This window comes from Eutrema salsugineum, unplaced genomic scaffold (genome assembly GCF_000478725.1).
Source record: "Eutrema salsugineum unplaced genomic scaffold, Eutsalg1_0 scaffold_3, whole genome shotgun sequence".
In the NCBI taxonomy this organism is placed as follows: domain Eukaryota; kingdom Viridiplantae; phylum Streptophyta; class Magnoliopsida; order Brassicales; family Brassicaceae; genus Eutrema; species Eutrema salsugineum.
The window spans coordinates 4,197,842-4,225,655 of record NW_006256756.1 but is presented as its reverse complement, the minus strand read 5'-3'; the positions used below and the strand labels follow the sequence as shown (position 1 = coordinate 4,225,655).

General features: G+C 32.0%; 1 protein-coding gene across 1 annotated transcript; it reads left to right on the top strand.

The window, feature by feature from the left end:
* Window positions 1-1,034: 1,034 nt before the first annotated feature.
* On the top strand, window positions 1,035-25,246 carry LOC112085264 (uncharacterized protein At4g04775-like). Its single transcript, XM_024154463.1, has 3 exons — window positions 1,035-1,300; window positions 24,676-24,868; window positions 24,956-25,246. The coding sequence occupies exons 1-3, from the start codon at window positions 1,035-1,037 to the stop codon at window positions 25,244-25,246; spliced, it is 750 nt and encodes a 249-aa protein (XP_024010231.1).
* The last annotated feature ends 2,568 nt before the right edge of the window (window positions 25,247-27,814 follow it).

Below are 27,814 nucleotides of genomic sequence, written 5' to 3'. Positions count from 1 at the left end.
TCGGCCCACTTATTCACGATGCAGCTCGACCCATTGTTTATGATGCGGCTCGAACCAGACGCAGCACGGAGCCGCTTGTTCCCTCACGGCTCAGTCCAGATGCTCCACGGAGCAGCTCGGCCCATTTGTTGTTCTTGGCTGGACTCGGTCCATACTCGACGAGCCGTTGTTCTCTTTTGCCAGCTCGGCCCACCTGCAGCTACGGCTCGGGTTTCAAACACTTAGTCATTTCTAAGAAGGGTAAGCTCGTTGAGGTTGAAAACGGTACCAACAAGGAGCGGTTCCGCAGCAGGCAGAACATGTCAATGAAAGTTGGTGAGATCATCAGAGGCATGATGCAAGCATAAGATTCGGATCCGACCATGTCGGATCATGAACCGACCAAGTCGGATCACGAACCGACCCGCCAAACTTGTGACCCAAGGACCGTTCAGGTATATTAAGCTGGATTAGATAAAACTCTATAAATACCTTTTCCCTTTAACGAGAAGGGGGTTCACTCTTTTTGCTAACTTAAGGCTCATGCTAACTCTCTAGATACTCGTGATCCTTAAGCCATAACACTTTACATTTCCGGTCATTGTTACGACCATCTCTTGACTTCTTCTCCACGGCGGTTCCTAAACCATAGAGCACTCTCACCCCAAACTTCTTACACTTCTTCTTTTTTTCACCTCAAAAAGCCCATTACCACACAAAGGTCCAAGCAGATTCCATTTTTCTCATGAGCTCTCAGCCAAACTTCCTTCCTCCATTTTCTGATCTCTTCCCTCTCTCCAATTTGCCACTTCGTGGTCTTTCTTTCACTGTTTTCTGACTTGAGCATAGGAGAGCCATCAAAAAACACCCCTCCATCATGTTTTCAAGGCCTTCACGCGTTTGCTAGTTTTGCAGGAGACTTGCCTGCGCAGATGACTAAAAATTCCCTAAACAGTTCTGCACTAGATGAACAACACTCTCCAAGCAAAATTTTTCTATTCGGGTCAGAAAACCACCAAGAACACATATTTGGAGGCAACAACCTATGAATGCAAATGGGAGAGACCCAGAGAGTGATTGGCAAAAAACTAAACACCGTTAGAGCCAGAGCGAAAAACTGCCAGTGCCAAGTGGGCATGATCGAGTTTAGAGAGAATAAACCTTACATACCCAGCGGCTCAAAGGATCCCGGCCAAAGGGAGAACGCCGAGGGAGGGGCAAGTGATGACGAATGGGAGATTACCGGAGACCAAGGAGAGGAGCCGGAGGAAAACCCCCTTGTAGCATGTTCCACTGCCATCCCCGGATGGTGCGACCAGAGGTAATTGGAGGAAGAAGTGTGGGTAACAAATCAGATCTATAACCCGGAGGTGAAAAAGGGAACCGGAGAAAGACAACATAGTTACGAGGGAAGAACACAGCGTCCTACCCGCTCAAGGATCACAACACGCATAAAAAGCTGGAAACCCCTCAAGTGAGGAAAAACAAGAAGACAAAAATAAGGATAGGCCGACCAAAAAGAAAAAAAAAATCATTTTTGGAGTTGGAAACATGAATTCTTAGCTTTTATGGGTTTAATTTTTAAGGTTTACATTAAGATTTTTAAAATAATGCCGGTGATTCTTTTCAAAATATATCTAAGATGATTTGAATAAAACTTACATATATTTTATTTTCTTGATGATCCAACTCATAGTTGTAAGGCACTTTTTCCAAATAATGGAAATACTTAACTTAGCATATATAATTGAAGATTTGAATTATGCTTACAGATATATATATATATATATATAACTTTTTAAATAATTCATTCATAGTTGTAAAAGATTTTTTTCTAAATAATGGAAATAATAAACAAACTAATTTAGAAAACCAAAAAAAAAGAAAGTAAAAAGATATGTAATATGACAAGTTTAATAGCACATTTAATGTTTTTCTACCCTTTATATTTATGAAAATTATTAATTAATTTTTTTAACATCATAAATTTTGTCTACAACTACTATAAATTGACCACTCATAATCGGAGTTTTTAATAACTAAAAACTAAAAACTGTAAAGTTCGAGAATATTTCTGATAAAAGTCAGGATTGTTAGACCTTATAATAGGTGAAAAAATGGATCGGATGCAAAGGAGTGCCTATCATCACGATCGCTTTATTTATGCGGCTGTACAACTTGGCGGAATACATCGTAAGTTAGTTATTTTTCTTGTTTTGTATGATTTTCTAAAATAAAATCAGGAAAATCATAAAATAGATTGCTACTGGAATCATCAACTATTGTTTTCAATTTATCATCAGATACATATCCTTTTCAATTTTTTGATTATACGATTCTCTTATCTTTTCTGTTTTTTGTTTTGTCTGATATATTCATATTTGTCAAATTCGGGGATCGGAATTATAAATTAGGATGCTAACATATATAAAAACTACATAACAATCCTAGATCTAGAGTTATGGGCTAAACATTATTTTCTTTTAATATAAATTTAACTTGTATTAATCATCGTAAATGCAGAAGCAACTCCTAATAGAATTTCGGAGATAATAAATATTGAATGACTCACTATATCACATGTAAAGAGCCATCTCCAGGTCGTAACATATATATATATATATATATACATGATTTAGTTTCTTCATTTTTTCCCAATATATGCATATATATATATATATCTTATCAATTTTTTGCATATTATGTTGGACTTAATATGAACCAATTTTATGTTATTGCCTTCATCAAATGTATAGGACCACCAAGCTTGATGAGTATAAAAAAGGGGAATAAGTATTATATACATTTCTATTTACTTTGCATTTTCTATAAATCATCAAACATGATTATCAATGACCAAGTATGCACAAAATTTATTGAAGATTTGATCCATATCATTTCATTCACATATAATAATTAATGTATATAACTGGATATGGCAGATTGGAACGAATGAAACTGAAAACAATGAAGTAGACAATGATGATAGTAACAATGATGAGACTTTGTGCTTTTCCCTTAATGTATAATGGTATACAATATTTAAATTCGAGCAATCTATTATAAGATTGATGTGATTTGCTCTTAATCTTGCGTCTAATCAACCGTAATATCCGTAAGTTCTTAAAGTGGTTGATGTGCTGTCGTGGTGAGGGTGTCAAGTTTTACCGTAAATGAAATCAATAGCCGTAAGTGCACAGCTGATCGATTGTACTACTAAGGGATCGAATCCACAGGGAAGGAGGATCTTTACTGCAAAAGCCTTCGAAAGAAATATAAAGTAAGGAAGTCTAGAACCAGGCGAGTTTTGTGAGGGTTTTGGTGGTGTGTTTAAAACGTAAAAAAGAATCTTAAAGAGAAAATACGGGAATTAAAATGACCTAATAACTAAACTTAACAAAAACGGGTAAAAACGAGAAAAACGGCTAACCTAATTGCTTAAATGAAAATCGATTGAAAGAGTAAAGATACTATACTAAAGCTTGAATGAAAATCAGTATAAATCTATAAGAAAAGAGGCGCTGGGGTTCAGAGAAGTTTTCTCAGGGGTATAGACGATTCAAAACATTGCTCGAGAGTAAATTTGATAAGATCTTAGCTTAAAATTTTCGAACTGGAGTCACGGACGTATGAATACGCCACTGTCGTGATCATAGACAACTATCTCTCTCAACCTTGACCAGTAGGTTTCCACTCTGGCCCTGGAAAAGAAGAGATGCATTATGTTTAAGACTCGTCAGCATTCACAAATCGCCCATAGGTAGGTTTCCACTCGTATGTTTGTTTTGCTCTCCCAAACTAGATATGACACCGGATGAACACTTTCGTGTCACCAAGCATCTGGATCAGATTGTAGTTCATGACGCTATTCTCATGCAGTAAAAACGAATTCAGAAGAAAAAGTTCTAAGATTCGGCTCAAAAGCTCATGGAATCCTCACCGAACATATATATCCCCATCGAAAATCCCTTAGTCCCAACAATAAAACTACTCAGACATGATAAACGAAATCAAAAACATAGTATTAAAAAGTAGAATAGAAACCAAAATTGAAAAAAAAAGAACAAGGGTTCAAGAGACAGATCTCTCTTTTCCTAAAACCTAAAAACAAAGCTTAAAGTAAAATTTCTGTAAAGTATTTCGTCTCCCTTCTTCTCTTTTCAAAAATGACCTAAATGACATGTATTTATAGTCTCCAATACTCTCTGGTGTCTAGGGTTCCAGAATTGAGGCTGAGAAAATGATACAGGCTTCAGAAATGAGCCTTCAAAATCCACTACAAGAAAAAATGTCAATTGCCACAACTTTGCCATATTTTTTTATGGCAAGTGTTTTTAACCACAAATTTACCACGAATAACGATTTTTAAAAACTTTCTTGCATTTTACTGTAAATTCGTGTCAGTTTTGCCACGCTGACAAAATCTGTGGCATTTTGTGACAATATAACCACAAATTTACTACAAATAACGATTTTTAAAAACTTTCTTATATTTTGTTGTAAATTCGTGTCAATTTTGCCACGTTGACAGAATCTGTGGCATTTTGTGGCAACATTTACCACAAATTGGTACAAAAAATTTGTATCAATATTTGCCACATTATTAGAGATTTTTCCTAGCAAATTTGCCAAAACACAAAACCATAGTAATTTATGATAATCTTGTCACATATTATTATTTTTAATTATTAAATTTATGGTAAACTTACCACATATTATTATTCAAAATTTTGTTTCAAATATAATTTTCTTTAATTTTAATATAATTTTCTTTAATTTATGTTAAGTAATTCAATATATTGTTAATTTTATATTTATATGTGAACATATATATTAATTAAAAGTTATTATAAATTAAAGTGTAAGAAGAATTTTACAATTATTGAATAATTTATAAAATTCTATAATTGATAAATTAGTTTTAAATTTTGTCATTTAATACCATCTCTATGATCGAGTGTCCTATATGTATGGATTTAATATATGTGTATTAATTAAGTCTTTGTTGTGAAAGGAAGAGAGAATGTCCCACATTGACAAAATTGAGTGAGAGTCCAAACCATCATGTTCTATAAATAATGATATACTCTCCTTTCTATAAAGCGAAAAGATATTTACATTTGGGCTGTAGAAGGCCCATCGATTAGTATAATTCTATGTCTAGTTAATTGTTAACTGGGCCGAATAATCGCTAGATGTGCTATTGTTGATTAAATCAATTAATCGTTTTTATACAACTAGATTTTGCGTCCATGTTTTGTTGATAAAAATTATATGCAATTAATTATAATTATTAAGATATAAATTTTATATATTAGTGTTTTAGTGTTTTAATAATATATTAAAATATAATAGTGTTGATCTAATAATTTTTATGTAAATTGTGATTTTATAACGGTTTTGTTTTGAATCTATATAAAGTATATCATATTTCAAAAATGTATTATTTGGTCAAACACTTATAAGTTAAGATACCAAAACCAACTAAAATTTTTACAAATTAATCAAATGTTACTTTTTAAACATAATATTAACATGATAGTAAAATATTATACATTCACTTCTTTAAATCAAGAAGATAATTTTTTTCCATCATTTTCACTTTTATTTTAATTATATATATATATGTTCCTAAAAATAATAAAAAAATTAAAATTTAATCTGTTTTCTTCTCTTGTTTAACAAAAATTTTTTTATTTTGATATATTAATTTAAAAACATACTAATATAATAACAACTTTAAATTTGAAACTAAAACAATAGTTGAATATGAAATGAATAAAATCACACAAAATTTGTGAATAAATATATTTTTGTCAATTGGTAGTGTAAACTTTTAAATAATTTTTCAATGATTATACATCATATCTTCTAATAAGAATGAAATTTTTTTTTCATCTTCTTCGTTTTTATTCTTGTTATATCTGTTTTTTCAATGAATCTATCATATTTATTTTAATTATTTTTGTATGATTATATTCAGTTTAATCATATTTATTCTCACTTCTAATTGTAATTAAATAGATAAAACCAGTACAAATTAATATATACAAATTTATAAAAGTGAAATAACAAATTGAACAACTCAAAACTAAGAACTTCTACGTTAATCTATTGAATTCCAAATTAAATATATAAAATGTAAAAATTTTGATCATTTTTGCATAATATATTACACGAGAAAAAAATATTACATATTTTTGCATAATATATTACATATTTAGATGATTTGTTTTGCATATGTGAAAAACTTTTGATGAAAATAAATCATAAATATTAGTTATTTAAAATTCTACATGAAAAGCTTTAAAATCAAGTAAATTAAATTTGTATAAGTAGCATATATTTTTTATAGATAATAAATTAAATTTGTGATTTAAACAGTGATAATGGAGATTTTAATATCATGTTAGTTTTTTTTTTGTTAATCGAGATTTCTTTATTTTTTTAATATATTTTTAACCATAATATTAGAAATATAATTTTTTTTTTAATTTTAATTTTGATATATACTAATATATATGAATTTTAAATGCTGATGTGGATGTCTTGAAAATAATATAGCTTTAACTTTCATTAATAATAGAATAATTTTAATTAACAATATTTCCTATATTATTTTGTATTAACAATGTAATTTTATAATTTAGAAAAAAAATTAATTTTAGTTATTGATGTGGAATAATAAAATTGACCTTTTAAATCTTATGTGGATGTCCTTAGAGGCATATAGCTTCAACTTTTTTTTGTTTTTAAATATATTTGTTTGTTAACAATATAATTTTGAAATGTAGAAATTTTCTTAATTTTAAATACTGATGTGGACAAATAGAATTGAACTTTTAAATCATATATGGACATTCTTAGAGGCATATAGCTTTAACTTTTATTAGTAATAGATTTAGAAATCAAAATTGAAAAATTTCACATGAGGCCTATTGCGGCAAGTGATTTTAGCCTATTCTCATTGTTTTGAGGCTTACCGAATGTATTCGGATGCTGTTTGGTCAGCTAATTGTTACTTTTGTGGTTCATGTTGGGTTGTTAAAACTCATTCAGATGCTATGTTATTTCAAAAAATTTCTTCAGATACCTCAGTCTCCTCCAATATGTTATTTTCTCTATTTTTAGTGCTTAGTTTTTCAAAAGTGTCGAGTATCAATCACTTGACATGTTTCTCGGATTGTTTGAAATTTCTCATTCTTCTCAAATTTGGTGGCCAAGTTTTGGAGATTTTACGGTTTCTTTTTCAATATTAAAGCGGCTTGTAGTGCCTTTGTTTATATCTCCTTTTATTATATTCTTTATAATTTAGCTAATAATTAAACATATACTTTAGTCAAGTTTGTTATTGTAGTGGCTTTGTTTATATCTTCTTTCATTATATTCTTTATAATTTAGCTAATAGTTAAACTTATAGTTTAGTCAAGTTAGTTCTTTTACGTTGTAATGACTTATTTTGTAGTGAAACCTTACTCTATCTTTTGTTTTTGTTTATTTTACATGGTTACACACATAGGAAAAAAAACTTTAAAATTATTATAATTATATGACAAAAAATTAGATGATAATGTAAGAGTCTCTAAATATGTGTGTCTATATCTAATTTAATTAAAATTTTCCTGTTTCAATATTATTTATTTTAGTTTTTTATTATTAAAACCAATTTTATATATAATTTCTTTACTTTTAATAATTTTAAAAACAATAATAGAATTTGGGAAATTTTCATTTTTCAATGTTGAGGTGGACAATAAAAAATTTATTCAAATATTTTTCAATTTTCTGTGTTGAGGTGGACCAATAAAAAATTTTATTGGACCAATAAACTTTCTTAATTTCCTTTTTCAGCAATAATATTACAATTTGTAATTTTTCTTTTTAATTTTGAATGTTGATGTGGACCAATAAAATTGATTTTTTAAATCCTATGTGGACACGTTTTTAATTTCCTTTTTTCAGCAAAAGTATTACTATTTGTAAATTTTCCTTATTTTTGAATGTTTATGTGGACCAATTAAATTGATTTCTTAAATCTTATGTGGATACCCTTAAAAGCATATAACTTCAACTTTTATTAGTATATATAAGATGCGAGTACAGTGCAATTTATTGTCATTAATATGTTTTTTGAATATATTTTTTTTAAAAAACCCACAGTTTAGCCACAAATTTTTTTTTGTGGTGATTGTGTCGAATTTGCAAGAAATGGCATTGTGATCATTTGTTACAATATGCCACAATTATTTTGTACTAATTTGTGGTAAATTTGCCAGGATTGTTTTCTGAAAAACTTGTGGCTAATTTATCACAAAATATTGTTATGGTATTTTGTGGTAAATATGCCACAAATTTCCACATATTTTTATTTGTAACGACCCTATAGCCACACAATAATTTTATGATAATTTGTGGTAAATACCTATATTGCCACGAATTTTAGTTGTTTGCCACAAAAATATCTGTTGCAATAAACACTTTTTCTTATAGTGGTCGGAGTTAGCTGGCTGCGGTCGGGATGTGCGCGACCGCGGGGAATGGGTGGCTGGCCACGGTCGGGATGGTTGTGACCGCGGGGAATGGCCTGTTGGCCGCGGGTGGAAACGTTTGCCGGCTGGTTTACGGTACATCTTGCTCTTCGCGTATCTTTTGATTGAACCGTTGGATTGCCAAGCTGTAAAGTGTGCTGGAAAGCTGATACTTCTATCTTTAAGATCTCCAAATTTGAGTAGGATCAGACGGTGAGAAGGCCTTCAATCGGGGGTGAACTTCTGACGGTTTGACTCTGAGCTGAAATCTGGTATTCTATCCATTTTGTTTACCTTTTCCCTAAATTACCTGAAAAGAGTTTTGGAACTACAAATACTAGAAAAACGTGATAAAAGTACTTAAAAGCAATTAAAAACATAGAAAAAGTATTTCAAAATGATCCATAAAAGTGGTCAAAATACGGTGTTATCAGTGGTGTAGATTTTTGAAAAATGTTTGGTTATTGTTTATCATAAAGTCATTAAATCATGGGAGAATTGGTTTCATCTAATCAAGTTTTGAAATATTTGGGTTTCCTACAATAAATAAATTCTTCTTTTTGAAAATTCTATTCACCTTTAACAAAAACAAAATCCTATTCAAACATTTGGATTTATGTTAATCCTAAAAGCTTGTATATCTATTTGTACTTAATCATTTTTATGCAAATATCAAAACCTATAAAAGAATCTAAACCCAAAATTTATCGGTAAGTTTTTCTATTATAATGAGAGATTTTAGTCCCATATTTATTTTACCGTTCATATTTTTTGAGAGACATATTTTTTCAGAAAGTCTAAAAATATATAAAAAAATTTCTCCCCCTTTAAAAATTAATAAAAAAAACCTGTTAAGAGAAAAAATCACAACTATACATTAATTTGAAATCTGATAAAAATAAAAAACATACAAATGAAATACAAAGTAATAATTTGGGTTTATTTCCTTTCATAATAACTTTTCCTTTCCCTCTTATATTTTCCTTATATTTCTTCTTAATACTATTTTAATAGTTGCAGCAAATAAAAAAAACAATTATAGGTAAAATGAGTTGTTTATAGTTGTAGCTTAAATAATCCTTATAATAAGTTTTTACCATTAACACCCCCTAACTATTTCAGTTTTTTGCTACAACTATAAACAACTCATTTTGCGGATAATTGTTTTTTTTTATTTGGTGCAAATAAATAGTTCTGCAAGTATATAAAACATGAAAATGTATAAATTCCAGATCATTGTTGGGTTATTCACGTCTCTATAATAAAACTTCTTGTTTATTTTATTATTCTTAATCACTAAATTTCATAGAATTTTATTTCTACCCATCATTGTTTTAAATTTATAAAAAGTACATAATTCAACTTGGTCATTGCTGTGCTACACAAATTTGAATTTTTGATTTTCTTGACACTATATATGGGATTTTTTTGTCCTCTGCAGGGGAAAGTCTCCTGCAAAACTAGAAAACGCATGGGCCCAAAAACACAATGGGGAGTGTTTTCCAATGGCTCTCTGACGCTCAAGTAAGAAAACATTAAAAATTTACTACTAAGTCGCTAATCAGAGAGAGAAAAGAGATCGGAAAACGAGAGTAGGAGATTGGCCTTTCTGAGAAAGGTGGAATCGACTCGGGCCTTTAAGTGGTGATAGGCTTTGTGAGATGAAAAGAGAAGAAGTATAAGAGTTGCTGGGTGGGATTGCTCCACGTTTTAGGAATTACGAACCACCGTAAAGAGAAAGTGAAGAGATGGTCGGAGTAATGACCATAAAATATAAAGTGCTGCAGCTTAAGGATCACAAATATCTAGAGAGATAGTATGAGCCTTAAGGTAGCAAAAAAAGTGAACTCCTCCCTCGTTAGAAAGAATAGAGTATTTATAAATTTTACCTGACCCAGGTTCATATACTGGGTTAGTCCTTAGGCCGTGAGTCGGGCGGTTCAGTTCGTAATCTGTCTTGGTTGGATCTGAGTCTTATGCTCACGTCATGCCTCTGACGCTCTCACCAACTTTTTTTAACGTGTCAATGAAAGGTTGTGAGACCATCAGAGGCATGATGCAAGCATAAGATTCGGATCCAACCAAGTCGGATCACAAACCGATCCGCCAAACCTGTGACCCAAGGACCGTTCCGGTATATTAATCCGAATTAGGTAAAACTATATAAATACCTTGTCTCTTTCAATGAGAAGGGGGTTCACTCTTTTCGCTAACCTAAGGCTCATGCTAACTCTCTAAATACGCGTGATCCTTAAGCCATAGCACTTTACATTTCCGGTCATTATTACGACCATCTCTTTACTTCCTCTCATTGGCGGTTCGTAAACCGTGGAGCACTGTCACCCCAAAACTCTTACACTTCCTCTTTTTTCACCTCAAAAAGCCCACTACCACACAAAGGTCCGAGCAGATTCCATTTTTCTCACGAGCTCTCAACAAAACTTCCTTCCTCCATTTTCTGATCTCTTTCCTCCTCCAATTTGCCACCTGGTGGTCTTTCTTTCCCTCTTTTCTGACTTGAGCGTAGGAGAGCCATCAAAAAAAAACCCTCCATCGTGTTTTCCAGGCCTTCACGCATTTGCTAGTTTTGCAGGAGACTTGCCTGCGCAGATGACTAAAAATCCCCTAAATAGTTCTGCGCTAGATAGACAACAATCTCTGAGCAAAATTTTCCTACTCGAGTCAGAAAACCACCAAGAACACAGATCTGGGGGCAACAACCTATGAATGCAAATAGGAGAGACCCAGACAGTGATTGGCAGCAAACCAAATACCGTCAAAGCCAGAGCGAAAAACTGCAAGTGCTAGGTGGGCATGATCAATTTCAGAGAGAATGAACCTTACATACCCAGCGGCTCAAAGGATCCTGACCAAAGGGAGAACGCCAAGGGAGGGGCAAGTGACAACAACTGGGAGATAACCGGAGACCAAGGAGAGGAGCCGGAGGTAAACCCCCTTGTAGCATGTTCCACTACCATTCCCGGATGGTGCGATCGGAGGTAATTGGAGGAAGAAGTGTGGGTAAAAAATTCTCACGCCATACGGGATCCAGATAGAAGATGAGCCCGCCTCAGAGGAACGGAAATACAGAAAACTATGGTGCAAGTACCACTGATCCAGAGGGTATCAGACTGAGAGCTGTTTGGCCTTTACGAGGAGATGCTGGCTCTGGTTCGCCACCTTTCCATACGACTTCTGCTGTCTAGGAAAGTGAAGCGAATGTTGAACACACAAGACCGTGTAATAGGGAGCTTCAACAAGGTCGGACAGGTCGAAAGACACACGAATGAAGCTGAGGAAGAAAGTCATGGTAGAATGCTTGGAATTCGAAGGCGACTGGCTCGCCCGCCAGAGTTCTTCAACGCAGCAGAAAAAGTGTCGAGAATTATCACTCAATACCCCGCTCTGAATGTGATGTTGGAGATAGGAGGCAAACAGATGAGGCAGATTCTGGTGGACTAGACCTGCCCTGTTAATCTCATCTTGCAGCCATCTTCGAAGAGTTCGTGGGATTTCGAAGGTACCTTAAAACAACGAAGATAATGTTCATAGATATATTGGGAGGGTGACTCGAGCGATAGGAGAGGCAGCACTCATAGTCACTGCGCTTAATACCACCTGGGTAATGGCCATAACAGTAGTCAGCACGCCAGCACGGTACATAGCGCTGTTAGGTCAATCTTGGGTGGACGAGATGGAGGCCACAGTGTGCAAACATCTACGATTGATCGAGTTCCCAACCGGGTGGAGGATGGAAAGACTCTGGAGGCAAACCGAGAAATACGCACGAGATATACCAAGGAAGGATGGTACGACCAGCAAGATAAATCGCGACATCAACTAAATCGGATCCCGGAGGTGAAAAAGGGAACCGGAGAAAGACAGCATAGTTACGAGGGAAGAACACAGCGTCCTACCCGCCCAAGGATCACCACACGCATAAAGGCTGGGAACCCCTCAAGTGAGGAAAAACAAGAAGACAAAAAGAAGGAAAGGCCGACCAAAAAAAAAATCATTTTTGGGGTTGGAAACATGATTTCTTAGCTTTTATGGGTTTAGTTTTTAGTTTTTACATTAAGATTTTTTTTTATTAATTTTTTTTAAAAATAATGTTGGTGATCCTTTTCAAAATATAGCTAAGATGATTTGAATAATACTTACATATATTTTATTTTCCTGATGATCCAACTCATAGTTGTAAGGCACTTTTTCTAAATAATGGAAATACTTAACTTAGCATATATAATTGAAGATTTGAATAATGCTTATATATATATATATATGTATAAATTTTTAAATAATTCATTCATAGTTGTAAAAGATTTTTTTCTAAATAATGGAAATAATAAACAAACTAATTTAGAAAACCAAAAAAAAGAAAGTAAAAAGATATGCACTATGACAAGTTTAGTAGCACATTTAATGTTTTTCTACCCTTTACATTTATGAAAATTATTAATTAATTTTTTAACATCATAAATTTTGTCTACAACTACTATAAATTGACCACTCATGATCAGAGTTTTTTATAACTAAAAACAAAAATCGTAAAGTTCAAGAATTTTTCTGATAAAAGTCACGATTGTTAAACCTTATATTAGGTGAAAAAATGGATCGGATGCAATGGAGAGCCTATCATCACGATCACTTTATTTATGCGGTTGTACAACTTGGCGGAATACATCTTAAGTTAATAGTTTTTCTTATTTTGTATGATTTTCTAAAATAAAATTAGGAAAATCATAAAATAGATTGCTACCGGAAACATCAACTATTGTTTTCAATTTATCAACGGATACATATCCTTTTCAATTTTTTTGACTATACGATTCTCTTTATGTTTTCTGTTTCAGGATTTCTTTTTTTTTTCTTTATCTGATTCAAGCTCTCCGCGATCCGCCGATTCTTCATAAAAGAGAAGGGAGTTTTTTTCGTTTGATGGTATAAAACCGTTTGTCTTTAGAGTGATCTTTTTATTAATATTTTTTTTTCATTAAAATTGAAAAGAAGTAATTTAATTGGTATGACCCATGGTTTCATTTTATATGTACTAGAAAATAAGCAAAATTCTGGAAAGAAAAAAAATTCAAAATTTGTTAGATGATGATTTAGTATTTCTTCATTCATTCCCATCCAATCAAAAAATAAACTTTTTTGATTAGCAAGACCCGTCTTAGTTATTTTATCAATTCTTTGATAATTTTGAACTTTAGTCTTAATATATTTTTTTTTACTCTTGGTATCAACCCAGGGCTCAATATTTACTTTTTCTCTAAACCCAAAGTTGAGAATTCTCCAATCCAAATATTTTCGATGCCGAATTTGCCCTATACCCCGAATATTATATTTTTCTAGAAAACACGAGACTAAACAATTATCTAGAGCAATGCCTATAGACATGTCAAAAATTTTTTCTGTAGAATGAATAGATTGGTAGCAAAAAATATTATATATAGAATCTTTTTTGAAATTATGTTTTGGATTTAATAACGAGTTGGCCTCAAAATTTTTTTTTTTTTGTAATTATCAAATTTTTTTTTTCATATGAATCTGTTTTAGTTAAACTTGGATTTAGAACTAGAGAGTTTTGCTTTATTTTAATTTTTCCATTTTTTGGTTACTAATCTAGCCCATGTAATCTGAGGTAAATTGTATTGAGAATGACTTCGTAATCAGTTTTTCCATGGATTTACTTCGGACTTTAAAAAGGTTTTATCTTTCAATTCACAATGAAAAAGTCCTTGTTCTTGAAACAAATCCTTTAGTTGATTCTTAACAAAAAAGGATGTTATGCATATATTATATTTAAAAATAGCCGTTAATTTAGAAACGGTACTAACTTGAATTTGTGATAATTTATAAAATACATATGCTTGTGATAAAGAGCATAGGTCATAATTAATTTTATTTTTATTTTTATTGGATATTAAATTTTTTATAGCCGAAATAAAATAAATGGTATTTTTTTTATTAATTTTTTCTCTATTTTCTTCAGTCTTGTAAATATATTTATTAAGAATTGTTGTTGTTAATTTAAAAAAAAGTTGTGTAGTAATTCTTGGAATATTAATGATACCTAGAAAAAGAGTTATAGAGAGTTGTTCAATGCAAAATTTTATAAAAAAAATAGATTTACGAATTAATCGGGTATTTTTTCTTTTGAATGTCTGCCAACTTTTTTTTGATGACTCAATTATTTTAGAATCATAACGCGGTTTATTACAACTATTAGTTAGAATTTTAAAGTCAAACACCAAACTAACCTCTTTTTTTCTCTCTCCAACTTTTGCTATTTTGTCACAATTCTATCCTTCTCACTCAAGATATTAACGAAAATGCCATTATAAACCCATTATTTCGATTTTTTTAAATATTGGCTAAAGTCTCCTTGGACCTCCTAAAACATTTTTTTATTACAATAATGCCATCTTCTTCAATACCTTCAACCACCATGAACAACCCCAAAAATAGAATAAATGCTTCTCAACTAAATTTAAAGCTGTAATAAGTTAATATAAGAGCTCATACTCTCATAACCTTCTATATTCTTTCCTAATTTCTTCTCTAAAACTTCTGGGCTGAGTTACAATGTCAAATGTTATGCATTTTTGGTGATTTCAGCTTAATCAAGATCTGGGTTCTTTTTTTTGGGTCAAATTCAGAGTTTTGGGTGCATGAGAGACCTAAAAACAAACTCAAAACCGATATAGGTAATGATACACTTCAATTTTGGTAATATCTATATCTGTATCGCGAAAGTAGACTTCATTTTGAAGTCTACTAGTCAACATAAGGTTATTTTTGCAATTGACTTTTTAAAAGTAGACTTCATTAAACTTCACGAGAAGTCTACTCGATATCCTTTGAAAACAAAAAAACACCTAGTAGACTTCGTTTGAAGGCTTAAGAAGTCTACGAAAGAAAAGAGGTTATTTTTGTAGTTGACCATATTTTGACTTTTTAATATAGACTTCCGTATGAAGTCTACTGTTTACGTGTGCATAAGAAGTCTACGTTAAAGTTACTTTTGTAGTTTGACAAAAAATGTATAGGTCATTTTAGTATTTGACTACAGTTTTTAAAAAAATAAAAAATTCAAAAAATTCCGAAAAACTTTAGTAGACTTCCCAAATAAGTCTAAAAACTGTAGACTTCTTTGGGAAGTCTACTTATATTTTTCGGTCAAACTTAGAAGGAATTTTTTTTTGAGTAGACTTCACAGTGAAGTCTACTCAAAAAATTCAATTGCAAAAGTAACCTATTTTTCCGTAGACCTCTATTGAAAAAGTAGACTGTCAGAGAAGTCTACTCTTGCATGAAGTCTACAATAGAAATCTACTTTGTTAGTCAATGGCTCGGTCAAATGCTAAAGTAACATTTTTGGCCGGAAGTCTACTTCTGAAGTCTAGTTAAGGAAAAGTCAACGAATTGGTCAATTGCAAAAATAACCTGTTTTTAAGTAGACTTCTTTAGTAGACTTCACTATGAAAAAGTAGACTTCTCCTCCAGTCTACGTTTGAAGTCTTCTGTATAAGTCTACTTATTGTAGTTTTTTTAAAACGCATTTTAGGAAAATTTATAAAGTATTTTCTTAATTTTTTAGATTAGAAATACTTTTTAGTAAGTGATTCAACTACCCAATGAATTTCATTTCATTTCATTCGATATTTATTGTTGAATCAGAAGTTTTGATTTTTAAGCTACTTAGCTTATCAAAGTAGACTTCGTCGTGTAGTCTACAGATGAAGTCTAATTGGGAAGTCTGTTTTTGTATTTATTTTAAAAACGCTTTTCAAAAATATTTATAATGTTTTTTTTTTAATTTTTAGGTTTTGACATGCGTGTTAGCAAGTGGTTGAACTACTCAATGATTTTCATTTGATTTAAGTCGATAATTATTGTGGAATCAAATTTTTTGATATATAAACTAGTCAGCTTGTAAAAGTAGACTTCTCCAGCAGTGTACGGATGAAGTCTGCACACGAATTCTCCAAACGATGCTTTGAAGTGAATTCTGAGTGGTTAATTTTCTTTAAAATATAGTTATAGCATATTTCTAATGATTGTTTTTAGGTTTTCTTGTTACATGTATAATGTTGATAGAAACTTTGCTTCATAGATTGTAACATTGTAGAGTTAAACATTTGTTAATTTTGTTGTTAGTAACACCAACCCATTCTTCTTCTTTGGATTTGCCATACTTGATGGTTTTAAAACTGGTGCTTCTACTATTGAGATAATGATGTGGAGAATCATAGCTTATCTAGACTTGTATTTGAATGTGAAGAAAAAAACTTGCGTTTATAGCATACTTTATGGTTTTGAAACAAGTTGCATCCTATGGTTTGCTTCTGCTTTGAATTGTTATGCAATTAAAAAAAAATAACGAGACATTGTGCATAAAATACTCTGATTTTGAAGTTATTTTGTTCTTTTTTTGTTCTGAACTTTGAACTGTACAAATATATTGATAAAATACATGAACTAAAGATTATACAGTTCTAATAATCTATAAACACAATTTTACAAAAAAATTAGCTAACGGACTTGTAACCAGTTATAGAGAAGAGTCGTGTGTGACCAACAACCCGAGATCCAGTTTTGCTAGATAAAGCTTCTGCTTCATTTGCTCGGTTCAGAAAAGGAATTTCCATCAGAGCAGCAAGAGCAAAGGCACTTTCTTTGGCAGACTCAGGTGAATCGCTGTCTTCATAATCTCTTTTAAATTCAAAAAATTTGCAAACAGATCACGATCAAGAACAAATTTTTTAAAATGAAACACATATGGAGAAGAAATTGGAACTTAGTTAATCTCAAGTAGCTACTTAGTTAATAAATTAGCATCAACGAAGTAAGACAGATTGGATTAAGTAAAATAAAAATTGAAGTTTTACCTGAACACCAGAAAAAAGCACAACTCCTAACTTTTTCTTCATCGGTAGTCTTTAATCCCATTTCCCACCATTTCTCTCTATCTTCCATTGTTCTTCCATCAATTGTTCATACCCAAAACAGAGACCATAAATCATAATTTTAAAAAGAATTAATGCATGTAAAAAATTAAATGTGAGAATTGATGAAACCTTGAAAGATAGTGAGATGTCGCCAATTCAAAAATCCCAGCAAAAGAAAAACCAAAACACCAAGAGCTAAGAATATGCATCAAAGGATGGAGAGAAAAAAGAGCAAAGAATAACACTTTTTTATACAATGACGTTAGATTAAAATCTTTGAAAGGCAAATATCCAAATATTAAGACAAAGAGAATCACACCACAAGACCACAAATCAGGTTTGCCTCCATTGTAACCTTTGTTGTTGATTAACAAATCAGCAAAATCAGAAATAAGATTCCTAACCTTAAGGTCTCGATGATAAACTCCTCTGCAATAGCAATAGTCCTTGCATCATCTTCCTTGCCTCATCTTCCTCCAACCTCCCATTGCTTGACTAAATACATGACAATTTTAGAGAATCAAGTCATTAGTACTTCTTCACTCGAGATCTCATTTTCAACATATGAAAAAAAAAACATCTTCAATGGATTGAATGCTTACAATTTTATCAAAAAGCTCTCCACCAGTAAAGAATTCCAAAACGAAATAGATCTTAGTTTTGCTGGCCAACACCTGAAGGAAGAAAGATTCAGTTACTACATACAAAGATTCCAAAAGAATACATAGAATAATATATTATATATATACAAATATTAAGTTTCAGATTCTAAACATGCAAGCAACGAGTAAAAGGAAGAAAACTTTCTCATAACTTTCTCTTTATCAATGACTTTAAGGAAAAGAGGAGACGAAGATGAGAGGAGAGAGACCAGAGAGGAACAACAGAGAGAGCGGCATCAGACGGTGAGAGATGAAACACATTAGATCTGGTGGAGCTAACAGTTGCCGTAGTTAGACCAGAGCAGGAGTTCGCTGGTGGTTGAAATAAGGAAGAATTTCGGTGGTTGGTCGGAAGTCACCGGCGGGCTCAGTTAGATCGCGGCTGCCTCATAAACTGTGTCTGGGAGAAATTATGTTAGGGCGAACTCCCAAACTTTGTTATTGAAAAAAATTAGGGTTATTTACTTTATATATGAATCTAAAATTTTGGTTCAATTTCGGTTAAAATCTTGGTTAAGGTAATTTATTCGGTTTAGTAGACTTCTATTTGAAGTCTACCAAATATAAACCCTAAATCAAATATTATGTTGTTCTTAATTTGAAATCATAAATTTAAACTTATGAATATGAAACAATCATTTATAAACATTAGGATTACCAATATCTAATTTATGATTGCAAATTTGAAATCAAAATTATTTTTTATTAATTTTAAAATAAAATTTTATGATTTAATTACATAGTAGACTTCATAAGCTTTGTCTGAAGTCTACTATTAGACTTCTAACAATCTTTAGTAGACTTCGTCAGGGTTTAAATCGTAATTAAGACATCGGTTTTTTGTTTGGTTAACAAGATTTTATTGTCTTTTCACAACCCTTTTAGATTATTTTTGCCAAATGTTGCATCAGGAGTCTATTTTGTATTCAAAATCAAATTTTAGGTCATTTTTAGCAAAAACCCCATAAAAATATATGCTCAGACTAAATATGTTGAATTTTTCTTAAAAATGAATTTATATGTAAATATTATATAGAAAATAAAAATCTATACACTTACATGTCCTATGGTAGAAGAGGTACACGCAATTTGAAAGGGAAAGACTGACAAGAGAAATGATTTTGAGGCAAACTCAACAACACTTTCGTCAATATGAACGTCTTGAAGACATTGTCAATTCTATGCAAAAAATATTCGTATAATACTTAATTAATATTAAACTAAAAACTTAATATATATATATATAGTTTTTTGTTTTAAATTTGAATGTACCTTTTGAAATCAATATTGTAGGGAAGAAGAAAGAAAGCAGGAAAAAATAATAGAAATGGGAGAATCAAGTAAGAGAGCTATTGAAATATCTTGCAAGTCTCTGTTTCAATCTTCAAAAGTAAGTTTTCTCCTAAGTTTTTTCTCTTTTTAAAATTCTTACGCTATAATCATCAAACATGATTATCAATGACAAAGTATGCACAAATTTTATTGAAGATTTGATACGTATCATTTCATTCACATATATTAATGTATATAACTGGATATGGCAGATTGGAACGAATGAAACTGAAAACAATGAAGTGGACAATGATGATGGAAACAATGATGAGACTTTGTCCATTGAGCTCACTATTGGTCGCAAGTTCTAAAGTTGATCTATCTTTTTCATAATTCGCTCTTAAAATAAAAAAACCTATCTCTTACTTAATTTGATTTTTATGTAATAATGCTTTTCCCTTAATGTACAATAGTATACAATATTTAAATTCGAGCAATCTATTATAAGATTGATGTGATTTGCTCTCAATCTTGCGTCTAATCAACTGTAATATCTGTAAGTTCTTAAAGTGGTGTAGATTTTTTAAAAATGTTTGGTTGTTGTTTATCATAAAGTCCTTAAATCGTAGCAGAATTGGTTTCATCTAATCAAGTTTTGAAATATTTGGGTTTCCTATAATAAAGAATTTATTCTTTTTGAAAATTCTATTCACCTTTAACAAAAACAAAATTCTATTCAAACATTTGGATTTATGTTAATCCTAAAAGCTTAAAAATCTCTTTTTTACTTAATCATTTTTATGCAAATATCAAAACCTATAAAAGAATGTAAATCCAAAATTTATCGGTAAGTTTTTCTATGATAATGAGAGATTTTTGGACCCATATTTATTTTACCGTTCATATTTTTTGAGAGACATCTTTTTTCAGATAGTCTAAAAAAAATATATAAAGAAATTTCTCCCCTTTAAAAAAAAAATAGAAAAAAAAACCTTTTAAGAAAAAAATCAGAATTATATATTAATTTGAAATCTGATAAAAATAAGGAACATACAAATGAAAGAGTAATAATTTGGATTTATTTCCTTTTCAAATATTTTTTTCTTTCCCTCCTATATTTTCCTTATATTTCTTCTTAAATACTATTTTTATAGTTTCAGCAAATAAAAAAGCAATTCTACGCAAAATGAGTTGTTTATAGTTGTAGCTTAAATAATCCTTATATTAAGTTTTTACCATTCACAGTTCCTAACTATTTCAGTTTTTAGCTACAACTATAAACAATTCATTTTGCGTATAATTGTTTTTTTTATTTGCTGCAAATAAATAGTTCTGCAAGTATATAAAACACTAAAAATGTATAAATTCCAGATCATTGTTGGGTTATTCTCGTCTCTATAGTAAAACTTCTTGTTTATTTTTGGGGATAATGAATATTGGAGGAGTCACTATATCACATGAAAAGAGCCATCTCCAGTTCGTAACATATATATACATGATTTAATTTCTTCATTTCTTCACAATATATGCGTATATATATTTTGTCAATTTTTTCATATTATGTTGAGTTTAATATGAACTATTTTTATGATTTTGCCTTCATCAGAGGTATAGGACTACCAAGCTTGATGAATAGAAAAAGGTGAATAAGTGTTATATACATTTCTGTTTACTTTATTATTATATTTATAAAGAAGAGTCGTTTACACTGTATGGCACTTTTTGACTTTACATTTACAAGTTTTAGCACTTTAGTTTGTAGTAGCTCTTTTTTTGAGATTGAGGTTAAAAATTATTGTCTTGTCCTTACCCATTCTAAACTAAAGAGTTTCGGTTAAGCAGATTAAACCAAGAGAAAGATTAAACCGACTGTTTCAAGAGTTTTCTCATTGTTTCGGGAAGATAACTTTGGTGAATGGTTGTTTTCAGTCTCGAGTTCCAAGTTGACTCATAATTCCGAGTTACAAAATTCCGTTGAGTGTTATATCAATTCGTGGGGCACAGTGTTTTCAAGATCGAGTTCCCAGGTGGGGCATGTAACAAGCCTCTACCTTATAGAAGAAATTGGACTTCCCAGGTGGGTGTTTTCAAGATCGAGTTCTGAGTAGATTCTCTGTTCTTCTTAACAAGCCGGTCGAATATCATATCGAGTTCCGAGAGGCACTAGCCGGTCGAATCTCAAATCAAATGGTGGGATCGTGTAGTCGTTTCCTGTTTGTCTGGCAGGTTGTCGAATACAAATCGTTTCGGATGAGGACTGGCGGGCTCGCAAATTAGGTCAACAGTAATAATAGATGGGGGATGTGACCATATACGGACGCGTGGATATTAGAAGACGCGAAAAAGGTTGTCTAAATTACTCAGAAAGGCGTGGATATTATAATGAATTGTCATGAGTGTGGATAGAGTCACATGTCGATAGTAAATATATAATATTATATGGTCGTCGTATAATAAGTGATGACCCCGTTAACCAATTCCGCTTCCTCCAACGATGGAGGTAAATTTTATGGACCACAAAGCTAAATCCAATGCGTTTTAAGTTTTATATAGATATGAGTGTATCTACGTGGACATGGACACAAAAGCTTACACGAATGACAGTGGACGCAACCATATTAAGAAACGGAATAAACAATGTAAGGTTATCCATAAGGATGAAATTACAGATTGCCATCCACTTAACGTCGGCGAGTCATATCGGGGCCGTTCGCGTCTTAGAAATATCATCATTCAAATCAGCACTTTAAATCGCGTCAATGTGTATTCGATAAGATGTGGACTTGACTATGCTCAAGAATGTGATCCATGTAGATATCAGAGATTATGGAAGTGACCATGCTTCCACTATGTGAACGAGGTTAACGGATAGTATCCAAATGAAATTGATAACCGAGAGAAAAGAAAAGTGTGAGATATAAATAACACTTTATTTTAGGCGTCCTGATATAAAATTGATAACCATAAAGTGAGTTCGAGACTATCAATGCCACAATCGAATCATTGTGTAGACAATAAGTTATGGACGCGACCATTCTCAAAAATGTTTCACATACACTTATTGTAGTTACATAATCGGGGTTTCGATGGATGCAACCATTAACCTGTATGTATTGTGTGGATATGTGAGATATGGTCGTGCCAATGCTCCCACTACATATTATCATATCCATGGTATACTCAGTTTAATATTCACATCGAACAGACACTTACAATGTACGGGTCTTATCCATATTGCTTATCCATATAATCACCTAGACTTATTGTTTGCTTATCCATATAAGACCCTTAAAATCACATCGATGTGTAGCCGATGGGTTATGGATTTGACCATATCAAACATGTGATCCATGTGGATATGGGATAATATGGTAGTGACTATGCTTCCACTATGTAAACGAGGTTAATTGTAAGTATCTAAATGTAATTGATTACAGGGAGAAACTAAAAGTGTTTGATATGAATAACACTTTATTTTAGGTGCCCTGTATGGACATACTACAAATGGGGTGCGAGTACATGATGGTCTAATCCATGTGGATGCGATGTATTAGAGACTCCCATATTTTGAGCTGCGCTCGACTATGGATACGGACATACTATAAATGGGGTTTGAGTATATGATGGTTAGCAATATAGTTTATTGAAAACCATAAAGTGGATTCGAGACTATCAATGCCAAAATCGAATCAATGTGTAGACAATAAGTTATGGATACGACCATGGTAAAAAATGTTTGACATGAAATTATTGTAATCACATAATCGGGGTCTCGAAGCATGCATCATTAACCTGTATGTATTGTGTGGATATGTGAGATTATGGTCGTTCCCATACTCGCACAACTTATGGCCATGTCCACGGCTTTCTCATGTTTTTAATGTTAACATCAAACAGACAGTTAAAATGTATGTGTCTTATCCATATTGCTTATCCATATAATCACCTAGACTTATTGTTTGCGTATCCATATAAGACCCTTAAAAATTGCATCAATTATGGTCGTGCCCATGCTCCCGCTACTTATGGTATTATCCACGGCTTTCTCATGTTTTTAATGTTGGGGTTCACATGGGGTCATATACATCGCATCCACATGAATTAGACCATCATTGGGGTTCGAGTATGTGATGGTTAGCAATATAGTTTATTGAAAACCATAAAGTGGATTCGGAGACTATCAATGCCAAAATCAAATCAATGTGAAATCATTGTAGTTACATAATCGGGGTCTCGAAGGATGCATCATTAACCTGTATGTATTGTGTGGATATGTGAGATTATGGTCGTGTCCACGACTTTCTCATGTTTTTAATGTTGACATCGAACAGACAGTTAAAATGTACGGGTCTTATCCATATTGCTTATCCATATAATCACCTAGACTTATTGTTTGCTTATCCATATAATCACCTAGAATTATTATTTGCTTATCCATATAAGACCCTTAAAATCGCATCGATGTGTAGCCGATGGGTTATGGAATACACCATGCTCAAACATGTGATCCATGTGGATATGGGAGAATATGGAAGTGACCATACTTCCACTATGTATACGAGGTTAACGGATAGTATCCAAATGAAATTGATTACAGGGAAAAACTAAAAGTGTTTGATATGAATAACACTTTTTTTAGGCGTTCTGTATGGACATACTACAAATGGGGTGCGAGTACGTGATGGTGAGCCATATAGTTTATTGAAAAACATACAGATGGGGTGTGAGTACGTGATGGTCTAATCATTGTGGATGCGATGTATTAGAGACTCACATATTAACGCGGCAACTATGGATACGAGCATTGCTTTATATGTGGATAACATACTACAAATGGGGTGCGAGTACGTGATGGTGAGCGATATAGTTTATTGAAAAACATACAAATGAGGTGCGAGTACGTGATGGTCGAATCCTTGTGGATGCAACGTATTAGAGACTCACATATTAACACGGCAACTATGGATATGACCATTGCTTTATATGTGGATAACCCATAAAACGCGGCAATAATATTACTTTATCAATTATATGTGGATAACCCGTAAATGTATACGGAAATCAAGTAATATTGGATTAGAACATATATTTGTAAATGACCATATATTGGATAGATTGCGCCGATTTCGATTAGACCATAAAAAAATCAAAGTAAGATCCATATTTCGTACTCTACTTCTTCTATTTCGTTATTAAGGAGTCCGATTTTGCAGTCTAACTATTTCGAACTCTACTTCTTCGTACTCTACTATTTTGTACTATACTTCTTCTATTTTGTAGGTTAAGATTAGAGATGTCTGGTGCATCAGGCAGCGTGTCTGGTTCGAGTGGATCGACTAGTAGCCGTCCAAAAAGAATTGTGGGTGTTCCTAAGAAATTTTGGTGTGGTGAACAGATTGTGGCTTTGATTTCAAAATCCGACAACAATCCGTATCGGCGATACTTCAGGTGTGCGTATGCTGCATCAAAGAAGGTAATGTGAAGGATATATGCTTTGTGTGATGTCGCTTACACGGAAATGGTTCTTATCGCTGTCTTCTTGAATCAACATTTTTTGTAGATTGTGAATGATAATCACAACTTCAAATGGGTTGATGAGGCTCTGTTAGATGAGATTGAGAGACTGCAAATCAAGAATTCAAGCCTTGAGCAAGAGATAAAGGAATCGGCAACTGAGAAATTGGGTTTGGAGAAGATGATTTTTGAAAAAGTTCAAAGGAAGCTTGAGAAGGAAATATTTGACAGGGTTGAAGATGTGTTGGCTGAAGCCAAGTGTGGTATGAGGAAAATGATAATGCTAGTCGTAGTTGGATGTCTGCTCATGTTAGGGATAATCAGATTAGTTGGATGAAATAAATGGTGGTGTTGTATTTTCTCTCTTTTGTTGTAACATGAAAATGATAGTCTCTATGGCCGCAGCCAATAATGTAAGTTACATCCATTTGAAAAACCCTATAATCTAAACCTAATTCCTATAGATATCGAGTACTGTATATATTGTATGGTTAAAAGTTTAAAAAGCCTATTTGGCATTGACCCGCATACGCGTTAAACATGGATATGGTCATAATATGAGCATGGAACCTTCGTGTAAGCGAAATCTTCTTTAAATAACAGCTAGGACATGCTCGGGTCCATGAAAAAAACATGTGGATAGGCCTATAGTATATACGAAAATACTGAGTACTGTATGTATTGTATGGTTACAAGTTTAAAAAGCATTTTTTGGCATTGAGCTGAATAAGCATTAAACATGTGGATAAGTCTATAATATATACAGAAATACGGGGTATGGTCATAAAATACGGTTGTAACCTCCGGGTCAGAGCGACCGTGTTAAAATAACAGCTATAACATGTTCGGGTCCATGCAAAAATGCATTTATAATATGTTGTAAATTATACGGGAATTCACATTACTGGATATGAAATTTGGTAACAGGTTTCACATGCCATGTTTTGAATGGACCGATAAGATTCAAACTTGTGGATAATCCTTTAATATATACGGGAAAAAACGAGAACGTTGGACACGTACAATGGTGAAAATTATTTCATAATGTAAAATATCCTGAAAAAAGAGTCATAGTGTAATTATCTCATAATGTGGACACATACAATGGTGAAACATGTAAAGCAGGTGTTACATGTTCGTATCCATGCAAACTACATTCTTACCAATCTGGAACCATCAATATATAATAATAACCTTGACACCATAAATCGTTGTGTCCGCATTTGGGTGGATGGCAGTAAAGCTAACGATTCGACATCTGAGATGGAGCTGCGACTTCGGGGTTGGCTCTTTTTTGATAAGGAACCGAATGACAGACCTAACACAATCGAAGGGGAGCGTCACAGGTAATCCATCCCTCCAGATTAATGTCGATGATGGTGAAAGCTCAGATCTTGGTTTCACTTTCGAGCACGACCTGCAACATCGCTTTCGTGCAGGTCGACGATGGTGAGGATAGAATTACAGAAATTGGAAGAATTTAGAAACAGCTAGTTACCGGTTTCTAGCTTTCGGTTTAAAATGATGAAAACGGTTTAGAAGGAGAAGTTGAATACGGGGGTAGCAACATAATTTTACCCTAAAAAAACATGAGAAAGAGCTACTTCAAACAAAAGAGCTATAGAGTGTAAATATTCTGAAAAAAGAGCCATAGACTGTAATTATCTCTTATAAAGAATTTTAATTTTCTATAAGTGTCTGTATAAAAACAAATATTTTCAGAAATATAAAAAAATAAAAATATATGCTCAGACCAAATATGTTAAAGTTTTCTTAAAAAAGCATTTATATGTAAATATTATATAGAAAATAAAAATCTATACACTCACATGTCCTATGGTAGAAGAGGTACAAGAATTCGAAGGGAAAGACTGACAATAGAAATTGTTTTGAGGCAAACTCAACAACACCTTTGTCAATATGAACGTCTTGAAGAAATTGTCAACTCTATGCGAAAAAATATCGTATAATACTTAATTAATATTAAATTAAAAACTTAATACATATATATATATATAGATACATATATATATATTTTGTTTTAAAGTTGAATGTACCTTTTTAATCAATATTGTAGGGAAGAAGAAATAAAGCAGGAAAAAATAATGGAAATGGGAGAATCAAGTAAGAGAGCTATTGAAATATCTTGCAAGTCTCTGTTTTCTTCAAGAGTAAGTTTTCTCTATGTTTAAAATTTTTAAGTTTTTTCTCTTTTTAAACTTCTTACGCTATAATCATCAAACATGATTATCAATGACCAAATATGCACAAATTTTATTGAAGATTTGATACGTATCATTTCATTCACATATAATAATGTATATAACTGGATATGACAGATTGTAACGAATGAAACTGAAAACAATGAAGTGGACAATGATGATGGTAACAATGATGAGACTTTGTCCCTTGAGCTCACTCTTGGTCGCAAGTTCTAAAGTTGATCTATCTTTTTCATAATTTGCTCTTTAAATAAATAAAAATCTATCTCTTACTTAATTTTCTTTTTATGTAATAATGCTTTTCCCTTAATGTACAATGGTATACAATATTTAAATTTGAGCAATCTATTATAAGATTGATGTGATTTGCTCTTAATCTTGCGTCTAATCAACCGTAATATCTGTAAGTTTTTAAAGTGGTGTAGATTTTTTAAAAATGTTTGGTTGTTGTTTATCATTAAGTCATTAAATCGTAGGAGAATTGGTTTCATCTAATCAAGTTTTGAAATATTTAGGTTTCCTATAATAAAGAAATTATTCTTTTTGTAAATTCTTTACACCTTTAACAAAAACAAAATTCTATTCAAACATTTGGATTTATGTTAATCCTAAAAGCTTTAAAATCTCTTGTTTACTTAATCATTTTTATGCAAATATCAAAACCTATAAAAGAATCTAAACCC

What these genes read in the sequence shown, in the direction of transcription:
- LOC112085264 (XM_024154463.1), top strand. Translation starts at nt 1,035, where the DNA reads ATGGGAGAGACCCAGAGAGTGATTGGCAAAAAACTAAACACCGTTAGA. An exon ending in CCCGGATGGTGCGACCAGAG is followed by an intron (nt 1,301 to 24,675) that starts GTAATTGGAGGA and finishes TCTATTTTGTAG; the next exon opens with GTTAAGATTAGAGATGTCTG. An exon ending in CGTATGCTGCATCAAAGAAG is followed by an intron (nt 24,869 to 24,955) that starts GTAATGTGAAGG and finishes CATTTTTTGTAG; the next exon opens with ATTGTGAATGATAATCACAA.